The sequence below is a fragment of the Cavia porcellus genome, unplaced genomic scaffold, assembly GCF_034190915.1.
Source record: "Cavia porcellus strain 051 isolate PalLab524CR breed Dunkin Hartley unplaced genomic scaffold, mCavPor4.1 scaffold_11, whole genome shotgun sequence".
Classification (NCBI taxonomy): Eukaryota; Metazoa; Chordata; class Mammalia; order Rodentia; family Caviidae; genus Cavia; species Cavia porcellus.
The window spans coordinates 61,703,830-61,717,184 of NW_026947494.1; the positions used below are offsets into that span (position 1 = coordinate 61,703,830).

Below are 13,355 nucleotides of genomic sequence, written 5' to 3' on the forward strand. Positions count from 1 at the left end.
ACCTAAGTTAATAAAGTAAAGATTCAAATGCAAGATTTTATTTGAATTAGCCAGAGTTATTATCATACATAGCTATTGGCTTTTCTTCCTAGGGCTGAATTTGACATAAATTTTTCTAATCAAGACAAGAGTTCTTTAAACAGACTTAGAATTACTGTGGAGAATTGAGTAAATACAACACATATGATTGTGTAGTCTTAGGGAAAAAATAGTTTGTTTTGTTTTTGCCTCTCCTGCCATGGATCAGGATCTATTCTACCATAGACCAGGATCTAGCCCTATCATATTTCCATCCAGAATCTGTACTATTCCTGATTCTCTCCAATTCACATTTTTCCAAGTCCTTCACATATTCTTTGTTCTCTACATTATGTAGAGAATAAGGTATCTGCTTTCAATTATCACTCTATAAGTCAACCATCATGCATTCACTCTTTTGTCTTATATACAAGTCTTTCACTATGGACAGTTTCTCCTCCCTTTGTTGAAAGCCTGCTGCTTAGGAACTAGAGAAAAACAAAGGACAAGAACAAACACCATTCACCAGGGCAACTGAGAGAAACAATACTCTTCCCCTAGTGAAGATGGTACCCTTAAGTAATACAGGGGCTTCCAGATTACCATGTCTAGTTCTATAGCGAACCCCTATGGAATCAGCAAGACATACTCTGTCAGGATCCTACAATGCACGATTCAGCTTCCCTACATCTTATGCAGGATAATTTGTCACTTACCAGCTTTGTGTTAATATCAAATTATTATTTAACCTAAGGATTAGCTACTCTGAAATTATTTTTATGGAAATAAGTTAGGATTCCATAGAATATTTTATACCTGAGAAGGAAGAGTAACTTTTTTTTTTTTTAAATTAGAATAACTACTGAAGTTGTAGTCCATGAAAAGCTCACTTTGATAAACCAAAGATACCTTGCCCCAGTTTTGTCCATCTTGTTTAAAAAGCAGATTCGAGGTATCTTGTGTTTATCGGCTTGCCTCCACACTGTGAGAGTTTGGGCCTAAAGGAAAGAGAAAAGGGAAAAACATATACACATTGATATACACACATCAGACAAAAATAACTACATTACTAGATACAGAATGAATAGATTCAAGAATCTCTCACACCATGGGGTTGGGCCTGATTCTATCATCTAAGTAGTTCCACTACACTTACACTTCTAGGCTCATTCTTTTGCAGTCATGTTAACCAAACTGAAAATACATAATGGGGCAGGTATTTGATAGTATTTTGGGTGAAGTAGGCTCCACACAAAGAATTAACACTTGAAATGTACCAAGAGTCATGTAAAGAGGACTAAACTGAGAATCAGAACCCTACATTTTGTTTAGCTTCATCTTTCCTAGTACATGTCGCAACAGTGAATTAATTTAATGTCAGTTTTCTGATGTGTGTATTGGGACTTTTGCCTTAATTCAGACAACTGATTTGAGAGGAAAAAGAATAGGAGTGTACAGTAAAAATGCTATTATTGCTAAAATCACATTTTATTGTGATATTTAAATGTTTACATAAACTAAGGAGGATTTAAAAGGGAAGGAAAGGAAACCAGTATCTATAAGGTATAAAAATCATACCTATTAACTTAATTTTTTGTTTATATTTATATTAATATTAAATACGTAATTACAGCCAGGTGTGATGGCACATGCTTGTAATTCCAGCACTCAGGTGGCAGGGTGATTGCTGTAAGTTTAAGGCCAGCCTGAACGACATAATACGACTCTGTCTCAAACAACAACAACAACAACAAAAAGCCCCACAAAACCATTTTTTAAAATCTATTTATCTATCTACTAAAACAAATCTGTGGCTAGTGGAACCCAATAGCCCCAGAGCAAAGCATAAAAAGCCTAATGTCCTGCCACTAGTTAGAAAGGAAGCCCATGTGCTGTTTAGGTGAAATTTATCTGCTATTAAATACAGATTTTAGGGCTGGGGATTTAGCTCAGCAACATAAGCGCCTGCCTGGCAAGCATGAGGTCATGAGTTCAATCCTTGGTACCACAAAAGTAAATAAATAAATAAATAAAATACATAAATACAGACTTTAAATGTATAGCTCAATAAATTTTGATATAAAGACACACATTCTTATAACTACTACTACACTCAAAACAGAGGACACTGTGCCACTCTATACCTTTTTCTCATGCCTCTCACTCTCCATAAACAACGCATTCTGACTTATATCTGCCTGTTCCTGAATCTCATAGAAATACTACATCTTCTTCAGCTAAATGTCATGTTTGAAACAGTCATACATCTTGTTGGGTATATTAGATTATTTTTTTATTGCCACAAATGTACTACTTTGTTTTTCTATCGACCTGTGGACATGCATTTGGGTTATTATTATGAATTTAGCTGCTATAAACATTATGACTCTCTGCTGAATGAATGTTTAATTTTTTGGATAAAGGTACAGGATCAGAGAATTGCTGGGCATATGTTTAACTTTATAAGCAGCTGCCAAGTAGTCTTCCAAAGTGGTTGTAGTGTACGACCTTCTGATCAGCAACGTACAGCAGCCCCAACTGCACCACACCCTCATCAATACTAATACTCTTCTGGGTGTGAAATGGTATTTCTATTATTTTTTTGTTTTGCTTTTTATTGTCATTTTAATTTGTATTTTCCTGACAACTAATGGGATTGTGTTTTCTCACCATTTTTGTGTCTTTTGTAAAATATTTGTTTAAGTCTTTCATCCATTTTTAACTGGGTTATTTTTGCTAGTCATTTGTTCTTTATAAGTTCTAGATACAAGTCCTTGGACATACATGTATGTTATAAAAGTTCCAGCAAATGCTTCCCAAGAACAATGATATTCTCCTATAAAAACAACACTATTATAGCATTTGGTAAATACTCATAAAACTTCAGCACTAGAAATATGTCCCCATGGTTATAGCTTACTTTCCTTTTTTTTTTTTTAGTTTAGTGAACAGATATAATTTTAATAACGTTAACTGAATTGATTTTTATCTTTTTATAACTTACACTTCTTAGGTTCTCTCCAAGAGACTGTTACCTACCCCACGGTTGTGAAGATAGTTTATTTTTCCCCTGCAAGCTATATATTTAAGCTTGATGTCATGATGCATTCAAAATTAATTTGGTGAGGGATTACGATAAAAGATGCATGGGAAAATATGCTAAGAATTTTCCATGAATGAAAACATTAAAGAACAAAATGCTTACTCCTTTTATCACTCTTGCTAACTAAAAGTCTATCTACTACACTAGAACAGTGATGGTAAATCTATGGTTTGGGTTTGTTTTTAAGACAAAAAATATTAATGTTTGAGTTGTTTTTCCTAAACTGAACCCTCCGTAGTCAGGTTTTATGGCACTGTTGGTACTTTGTGATAAATAATTGGGTTCTGGGTTGCAGTTTGGGCATTCATCACTAAAGGGTTCAACATCCTTATTCTAGAACAAGAGCTTCCTGTTTCACAAATTCAGATTTATTTCCTATTTCATTATATTTTGAAATTAAAGTAATGCAATCTGCCTGAATATCAAACTTATGTAATTAAGTAACAGAAAGTACAACCTTTCTATGAAATAAAGTGACCTACAAAGAAATAGAAATAAGGGTAAAATCAATCTCAGACCTCAGTGTCAGGCTTTTGAGACAGGATCTCGTTGAAGTTAGGGCTGACATTGAACTCACTATGCAGTCCTGGCTGGTTGTGAATTCACAGTGATTCTCCTGCCTCAGTCTCCCCAGTGCTCGGATTACAGGTGTGTGCCACCACACCTGGCCTCAGTCAGGCTTCACAGCAAGTGAGCAGCATTGTGAGGGCCTGCCAGTGTGGCTCCCAGGTACGATCTTTTCCTAATTTTCATCTTAAACAATTCAGATTTATCGAATGGTTACAAGAACTGTAAACACTTGTACTCGTCACTCAGTTGGCCAAATATTAACATTTTGCCACATTTACTTTTTGGCCTCTACTACCACAGTGCATGTGTGCACTGTGGGTGCGGTGGCTGAGCAGATGTACCACTCACACTTCCTCCTAAGAGGAGCAAACTGAGGGCCCAATTCTGCCTCACTAGACCTTCCAACATGTTCCTGCCAATGTCCAGCTTCCTGCGGGCTGCTCCCAACTAAAGACTCAGTGCAGGCCTGTTCTTAGCAGACATAGCATTCCTCGAGAAGGGCCTCTGCTACTTGGGCTTTAATGGAACCATGCTGCAGTCTGAGCTCCTTCTCCCTGCTTCCTTTACAAAGTCGGGCCTGTCTTCCAGTAGCGTCATGATGCCCTCTCCACTTTTCTTTCTTGCTTGATCTTCACAGTCATCTGCCCCAGTAAATCTCCCATGATCTCAACTGACCCCATGTTGGCAGTTACTTCTCAAAGCACCCAAACTAATACCAGGTGTGTAAGTGGATTTGGTTGGCTCCTGACAGTAATGTATAAATACTGTCATACATTAGCCTTATCGACTTCTTAGATGTCACTAAATACTCAGCATGTATTTCCAAAGAATATAGACTTTAAAAGGCCAAATATAATTACTACAGTCGTAAAATTTGACAGTGTTTTTTATCTAATACCTCAAGTCAACATTCACATTTCGCCAATTTTTCCAATGATAGTCTAACTTTTAGTTCCAGAATCCAACCAAGAATCATAAATTAGTTTTCTTGTATCTGTAGAGTCCTTTACGTAAGAATAATTTCCCAGGTGGACATGGTAGTTCACACTGTAATCCCAGCACTCAAGAGCCTGAAGCAGGGGTATCAGTGTGAGTTCTAGGCCAGCCTAGGACACAAAGTGAGTTCAAGGCCAGTCTGAACTACATAGCAAGACACTCTTTCAAAAAAACAAAACAAAACACAGAAAAACAAACAAACAAAATCCCAAACAAAACCCCAAAAAACAAATAGTTTTCAGTTTTTTCTTTAAGCATTCATGATTCTTAATTAAAAGATTTTTTTCCCCCAATTTCCAAAAAATTCTGGTCAGAATTTTTTCAGAATGACTTTTCACTTAGTTCTCTGATTATTTTCTCATAATTAGATATGGACCATTTTGGGCAGGATAAACACATATAATGGTGCATTCTTCTTGGTAAATCATGCTATATTAATTGGTCTTTTTTTTCTGGAGACAGGGTCTTCTATTTTGTTCAGGCTGGCCTCAAACTCTCTTACATAGCACAGGCTGGCCTTGAACTCACAGTGATCCACCTAAGTCTCATAAGTGCTGCGATTACAAGCATGCACCACCAGACGTAGTGATCTGACTCACTTTTGAGGGATGTCAATTTCGGTCATTTAATTAAAATGATATAATTAGTCATTTAAGGTTAGAGAACAGAGCACGTGTCCTATAGTCACACAATCTTGACATTACAGGATCAAGGGGACACTAGCTGTAGAGTGAATAACTCACCCCTATAAAAAGGGTATAACTTATCCTGCTAGCAATGCTTATTATAAATTATTTCTAAAATTTATTCAAGAAATTATTTATTATAGTGCTGTAGATCAAATCCAGGGCTTTGAGCCTACCAGTCAAGTACTCAAACACTGAGCTATATACCCTCAGCCCAAGAATCTTTATATTAACTGGTGGGAGAGAACTGTTCATGGATCTCTCATGTTTTGCCTGTTACGTTAGGACAGGAACTGAGTCCTCTTTATTCAGGACTACATTTTTAAGGATGTTTGTATTGCAAAAAGCCTTGAAAGACAAAGACAGTCTCCCTCTGGAGCCAAAGGCAGGTTTAATTTTCTTTTATTTTGGTACCTGGGATTGAACTCATGACCTTGCACTTACTTACCAGGCAAACACTTGAGCCACTGAGCTAAATCCCTGGTCCCAAAGGCAGGTCTACTTACAGCCCTGGAAAATAACCTTCCTTCATGGCAAAATGCTTAAAATGATTCCATTCTCTCAACACAGAAGTCCTCTTAACCCTATTACATGTGCAGCTGTCATTGGAGTCTCTTCATGTCACCTTCTAGAAATAGGGACTTAAGAGAACCAGCACAAGAGAATGCTGAAAGTCTAGCTACATGATTTCTGTGACTAATAAAATCCTTTGTCTTGTCCCAGGAATCTTCTGTCTTCGGCCAGAAACTATGGCAGGCTAACTTGTTAGCTTCAAAGTAACTTGGCAAATCAACTCCTTCACAGTTTTAACACTTTTCTACTTCCTACAAAAAAGCAAACTATTCCCTTTTTACTGTATCTAAGATCCCATAGATCACATCGCAACATTAAATTCCAACTTCTCTTTAGATATTATTTGATTTGTATGATCTTAGGATTATAGTTGACTAATTCTGGCATGTTCTACTGCTTTTACAATCATGCTAGTCTATCCTCACTTTATTCTGGCAATACTTTTTACCTCTACACCAGCAGAGGCATCAAGCACAGCCACCGCACCATCCAACACTCTTAGGCAGCGCTCAACCTCCAAGGTAAAGTCCACATGACCTAAAAAAAACATGAGAAATACTTAAACTCTTAAAAAAACAACCATGTGATCCAGCAATTTCATTTCTGGGTACATACAAAGGAGTACTGAAAAGGAGGTCTCACAGAGTTACTCTTACACTTTGTTCACAGCAGCACTATTCACAATAGCCAAAAAGGGAGAAGAAGCTCAAACAGACCACAATGAATGAATAGACAAAATGTGATGCATACAGTTCCCCTCCACAGTATGGGTCCTGAATTTGCAGTCAAATAATTATAAACTGAAAACACTCAGAACAAATCTATATTTATAATGAATAGGTAAATATCTATTTATATGGGGGAGATTAGCATCTGCAAATTTTAGCATTTGTAAGGGATTTGCTGGAACCAAACCCTTATGAATACCAACAGACAATGATACATGGAGTACAACATAACCGCATAAAGGAAGGACATCCATGCTACAACATGGAGGAATCTTGAGGACTGTATGCTAAATGAAATAAGCCAATCATGAAAGGCCAAAAAATGTATGATTCTATTTATATGAGGTATCTAATGACAGAAAACAGAACAACGGTTCTCAAGGGTGGGGAGAGGGGACACATTAGAGTAACTGTTTAAGGGTACAGATTTTCAGATCTGAAAGATGAAAACGTTCTGGAGATCTGTTTCACAGCAATGGGTATATACTCAACACTATGAAGTATACATTTAAAAATGGCTAAGACAGAAAATTTTATGACATGTATTTTTCACAGTTAAGAAAAATGCAAACAAAATCCCCAAATGATGAAGCACCTCTGTATTGGTGAGGGAACATCATACCTGGTGTGTCAATGAGATTGACTCGGTAGCCCTTCCAATCAAATGTAACAGCAGCAGACTGGATAGTTATGCCTCTTTCTCGCTCCTGAGCCATGAAATCTGTCACTGTGTCTCCATCATCAACATCTAACCAAGAAAAAGATGCCATGCTTTAGTTTTATTGGCAAGTGTATATTACTGGTACTAAGTATCTGATCTGACTGAATTTGCTTTATGAAAAATCTCTTGCAAAAATATTTGGTTTAATATTTAGAACCCGGAATCTTTTTCTAAGTGAATCCTTATTTTAGAAAAAGTTTTTCAGACAAGAGTAGTAATTTTTTTCATAAAACAATTAAATTTTGCTGAACCATATATTGTTCATTTTTTCCCTAGCTTGATTTTTATTAACTCTCCTGACCCCCTAGGAGTTGGCAGAGTATAGTGAAAGAATGAATAGAGTTCTAGATTTAAATGCTAACTTTACGACTCACTACTCCATAGTCTTAAGCAATTTATCTAACCTAGTTTGTAACAAGGATGAAGTAATATCATGTATCTAGTCCAGCAGAAGATAAATGCCAGCTACATGAAATATGGTATAGAAAAATTCTTCTAAAGTTAAATTATACATTACAAACTCTGCTCAATACTACATTCTCCAAGGAGAAGGAATGCATATAAAGTCTAAGGAAAACTGCCACAGTTCTTCCATAGTTTTAAAGTCATGTATAGAAACTTTATCCTGTAAGCTTACTCAAATTATTCTTCTATAAAATTCTCGATTCACACTTTTTATCCTGATTAAATTTATGTACAACATTGGAAGACACAGTATGGTTAAAAAAAAGAAAAGAAAAAAAATTTATGTACAACAAAATATATGAAACAGTTCAAAATTCAGAAATGCAAAGTATCATTACCTTTTGCTACTATTTATGTCAGCACTGATACCCTAAAACTAGTTCCTCCTGTGTTTGTGTGTATTTACAAATATGTATAATGTGCATATACTGTATAATTTCAACTCCAGAATGGGAAATAAGAAAAAATATGTCAGCAACTCTAAATATTTATTTTAATATGTATTAATTGTATCTATGTTGCCAATTATTCACACTATAACTACTAAAAAAAAAAAAAAACATTAAGAATATCAAGGCCAAATAACCAAAACTCCTAAATGTAAGTTTTTAAAGTAAGATTTTTCAGTGACAAAGATTTTTATATCATATCTCTTTATGAAGCTTACATAGTGAATAAAATCAATCTGAGATCAACAAAATCTATCACAATTTGGCTAATTACTAGGCCTACAGAAATCTAAAATCACTTTTTCAAGTTTCAGATTTTGGAGAATTCCAATTTCCAGATTATAAACGACTAACTGGTAATCTATGCAAATATTCCAAAATTTAAAAAAAAACCCAGAAATCTGCAATATTTCTGGTATTTCAAGCTTTGTGAATAAAGGTTAATCTGCACTTAACTGTACACTTAAAAGTGGATAATATGTTATGACCTGTACACTTAAAAACATTAAAAATTTTAACACAATAACCTGAACTTCAGATATATAAAATGTCAATAAGGTAGGATTATTATTAAATTTATGACACAAATGAGAAAGCCTAACAATGTGCCATAATTTATTGTATGTCATACGCCAATTCACCTAACAGTCATTTATGAGAAATTCAGATGGTTGTACATTTAGGAATCCATGACGATGAAGATTCTAATTCTAGTATTCTTTTTGTATATAACTACTAAGTCTCAGCCCCTTCTAAAGATCTAGAGAAATGGCTATGTGGTACATATCATTAACTAGACCCTCTGAATCTTAATTTCCACAGTGAGGCTAGGGCATTATCATTTAAAAGCCAAACAACAACAACAAAACAAAGCTACACAGGGATCAACATTTGCATGCCTACCTAAAAACCATAATTTTTACATATGATTAAAAAATAAATTAAAAACGTAGTTAAATACTACTATTGTGGGCTAAAGATTAATACAATTTTTTCCTTTTCTACATTAGAATTTGATGTCTGATTAAGAGAAGTATGTCAACATGTTAATGTGGAAAATACAACTTCTGAATGATAAAGTAAATCTGAAATGGGAAGAACTATAACTTGGAATTATGTGACAAATTTCTCTTTTGTGGAACCTGGAAACTCTGCCTATGGAATTATAATGAGACACTCCTTCTTACAGAACGTGTAATTCTAAACTAGAGTGGCTCTTGGAAAGAGTATCTACTGCTATTGCTAAACTATGCTTCTTGTTCTGTTTCACCTTCTGAATAGGCCAGTGCCAAGTGAAGCCCATGACAGTCCTGTAAATCTAAATGTTTAGCTGAATCTAAGAAGCACCCTTTGGTGGGTGCTGCAACTACCTTATCTTTATGTTGTGCTTTAGACATCAATGACGCCATGCCGTGTTCAAGGTCTCTAGCTTGACTTCTTAGTCAAAATATTTTCCAACGGTCCTCTGCTAATAGAGTGGAGAAAGGAATCCATTCTAACCTCCCAGTGATCTTGTGTATCCAGAATAGTACAATATTCTTTCTGTAGTAGTAGTTTTGCCTGCATCAATGTGAGCCATGATTCCAATATTACGGATTCTGTTTGAAAGGAGGGAAAAACATGCATGATGAGGGTATATTATAAAGACTGTAAAACCAAATATGTTCAGTATTTCTATAATTTATAATTTATATAATGAAGTAAAAGCTAGAGGTAAAAAATGAGGTAAGTGGAAAATATATTTAGAGTATATCTTACCACCTTACTCTGAGAAGAGTAACAAAAGGCCTAAAATCTTAAAAATATTTTATATGTTACTATCACAAATATGCAGTAAAATTGTTACATTAAAAACTTGTAGCATTAAATTGAGAAAAGAAAATCACTGCTGAGATACACATTAACACCTATGTAATTCAGAGAATACTTGTAACATTTCTCAATAATCTGTGAAAAAGAACAACTGTATCAAAGACAATACTTACTTAGCTATAGGAGGATTAATGATGGAATGAAGGGATTTGATATCATTTCCTATCAAACCTAGTGGAAAGAGGGTTAAAATGTAACTGTTAAATATACAGAATTTGCCCTTAATTTACAAATGAATAAATCTAAAATAATTTAAAATGCTGCAATTTCAAATAAAGTAAGACTCAAGTGAAATAAAACTCATTTATCTAAAATTTATTTCCCTATAGTTCATAAGGAAAAGCTATGATTGACAGCAAAATAAGAGAAGTGCTTTTACACATTAATTTCTAAATCATATCCTTAGTTTCACTTGTTTTGTTTTGCTTTGTTGGAGAGAGGGTCAAACTATGAAGTCAAGGCTGGCCTTGAACACATTATGTAGTCTAACTGGCTTTGAACTTATGGTGCTCCTCTTGCCTCAGCCTCGCAAGTGTTGGGATTATACGCATGCACCACTATGCCCGACCATAGATCATATCTTTAGAAAAATTCAGATTTATCCTAGTCTCTATTCCTATTATACCTCTCTGTATAAAACTGTAGAATTAGAATTAATATTCAGGTTGACAAAACTAGTAGATACTGAATCAAAGAAAAACTTTAAATGGGGTAGTGCCATAAACTTCCCATTTTCCAAGGTATGAAGAGCTCAGAGTAACACCCACATTGGATGACAATAACTTTTTACACAATCTGGAACCCACCTTCCTCTCATCAGCCCCAGAACACAGTACCTTTAAAGACAGCCTAGGGAATATCAATAAACAGAAGTTGTAATAATCTAGTATGTCCAAAAGGCCAAGTAGAATTTCCTATATAAAAAAGGTCAAATTCCATGCTTACCATAGGTTTATTAATAACCAGTATTAAAAAAACACTTCAATTATATTTGTAAATTTAATCTACATCTTCCTATTTAACCCAGTTTCTATGATAAAACAAGAAGAATTTTGAATTATTTTTAAAAATTCAGGGCAGGGGCCAGGCCAACCCCTTGCTGTGAGCCAATGGTGCCCTGTGTTCTGGGAAGAAAATCAATATGCCAACGCCTTTCTGTGAGCCAGGCAGCGCACAGCCTGAGAAACAAAAAGTACCAAGGCAGTCCTTTCTCTTCCGCTCCATAAGCAACTGGCTGATTCAGAGAAACACAGGCTGAGATAATAGATACTGAAGTGAAAAAACAACTTAATGCCTGTATTGTTGGACTTTGCAGGCCTAAAGCTGGTAGTCTGAGCATCTATTTAAAGGACAAAATACGCAATACAGCAACAATGGGGGATCTTCTTCTGAAGGTGGTAGCCGTTGTTAATTCTCCATCATTTTGTTTTAAAGTCCTGTATTGTTTTCATTGTTTTGTTTTGGTTTTATTGTTTTACTTGATTTTATTATATCTGATGGCATGGGTAGCTATTTCAAAGATAACACGATATATTATGATAGCCATTGTTGATTTCCTATTATCTTGTTTTGAAGTCTTGTATCACTTTCATTGTTTTGATTGGTTTTATTCTGTTCTGTTTTGTTTGATTTTATTATGGCATGGGTAACTATTTTGAAGATAGCACGAGGTATTATGGTAGCCATTGTTGATTTCCTATTACCTTGTTTTGAAGTCCTCTATCATTTTCATTGTTTTGTTTTGACTGGTTTTATTCTGTTTGGTTTTGTTCTCTTTAAGAGAAAAATAAAAACTTCATGGCAGCCTGATGATCAAAAGATAATCTACACTTCCAGAGTTAAACTTACATGGCAGAATACAATATCTACACACAATAATGTAGCTCATTAAATTTATGTCTTTGTAACTCAGCCATCAGTCAGTACTGTACTTTTACTCCACTATTGTCACATGGCAAAGATGATGATGACAACAGCAACAGAATTAACTCATGGAGCCTGCCATGGTTGCTTGCTTTGAACATAGCAAGCATATCAGCACTGAAAGCAATCAGGTGCTCAGCTTTTCCACTTCTAATAGCCATATATTTATGCTACTGTATGTAAGTATTTAACCAAATACTTCTAAGACTCTTTAAAATAAATTCCTGCAGTAAACTTGTATTGACAGAAGACAGTTTTCAATAAAAACTAGCAGTGAACTAGAAAGATATAGTTTAGAGTAGGAGCAGTCTAAATGCTAACTTCTGAGCCAGCTACTCACATCAGTGTTTCTCTCTGTTTACTTCATCAGCGTGTCCAACACCTGCAGACCACTGATATCCCTCCCGGCACCTATCACAATGCTTCCACCTCGATACTCTCAGAGAGATGGCCAAGAAATAAAGATGGTTGGAGACTGCTAAAAAGGGAAATTCTCAAAAAAGTGAAAGAAAAAAGAGAAAATTTAGGCAGTTTAGGTAAAATGAGAAGAACTTCTTCTCTATACCTGGTAGGGAGCTGTAATGTTTTCCAAGAAGTACATCTGGCTTTGATGGTCTTAATCTTGTTGTTATTTTACAGCCGCACATATTCTATTAAGGAGCAAAAGACATTTGACATTAATCTTGTTTTGGCATTAAGACTTAAGTGGCTTTAATATTGTGACTATACTTTGTCAGAAGAAAATATTTTCCATCTTGTCAAATAAACACAATTTCTTAACTCCAATTCTTTAAAAAATTTTTATATTAATAAAAAATTTTGTATTAATACAAATTACATATTAACATATTATATTAATATAAAAATAATATTTTATTATAAAATAATATTATTTTATAATATATTATTTATAATAATATAATATAATATTCATAATATTATAAAATGTTATTTTATAATATAAAAACTTTTACATTAAAGAAAAAAATAAGCATAAAATACTGATTAACTACTTTGAGCTGACCTTAAAACAATAGTTTTCATAAACCTTCATTGTTAGCATAAAGTAAGCCTTATTTGAAATCCAAATTTTTAAACAAGACAATAGCATCAGAAATTCTTGAGAATAGATACAGCAATCTGATTTTAAAAAACACTTCAGCAGATCATGATAATTAGGGGCTATGAAGTATAGATAAGACAGCCACAAATGTTAAATAAGGTACTACCCTACCCAAGACAGAAGTTGGT

General features: G+C 34.6%; 1 protein-coding gene across 11 annotated transcripts in view; it reads right to left on the minus strand.

Moving 5' to 3' along the window:
• Gfm2 (GTP dependent ribosome recycling factor mitochondrial 2) overlaps positions 1–13,355 on the minus strand; it is a 54,405-nt gene that overhangs the window by 31,215 nt on the left and 9,835 nt on the right. For 10 of the 11 annotated variants that reach the window (XR_010050566.1, XR_010050565.1, XM_063258344.1 and 7 more), the window contains exons 3-8: positions 12,670–12,754; positions 10,295–10,352; positions 9,810–9,907; positions 7,297–7,422; positions 6,395–6,483; positions 928–1,016 (exon numbers count right to left, since the gene is read on the minus strand). Coding sequence is in view for 9 of the 11 variants with exons in the window: in XM_063258344.1 (XP_063114414.1) it covers positions 928–1,016; positions 6,395–6,483; positions 7,297–7,422; positions 9,810–9,907; positions 10,295–10,352; positions 12,670–12,754 (545 nt within the window). In the remaining 2 variants the exon portion in view is untranslated. Of the gene's footprint in view, positions 1–927; positions 1,017–6,394; positions 6,484–7,296; positions 7,423–9,679; positions 9,908–10,294; positions 10,353–12,669; positions 12,755–13,355 lie in introns of those variants that run through there. The other variant, XM_023567210.2, reaches the window with a different exon arrangement.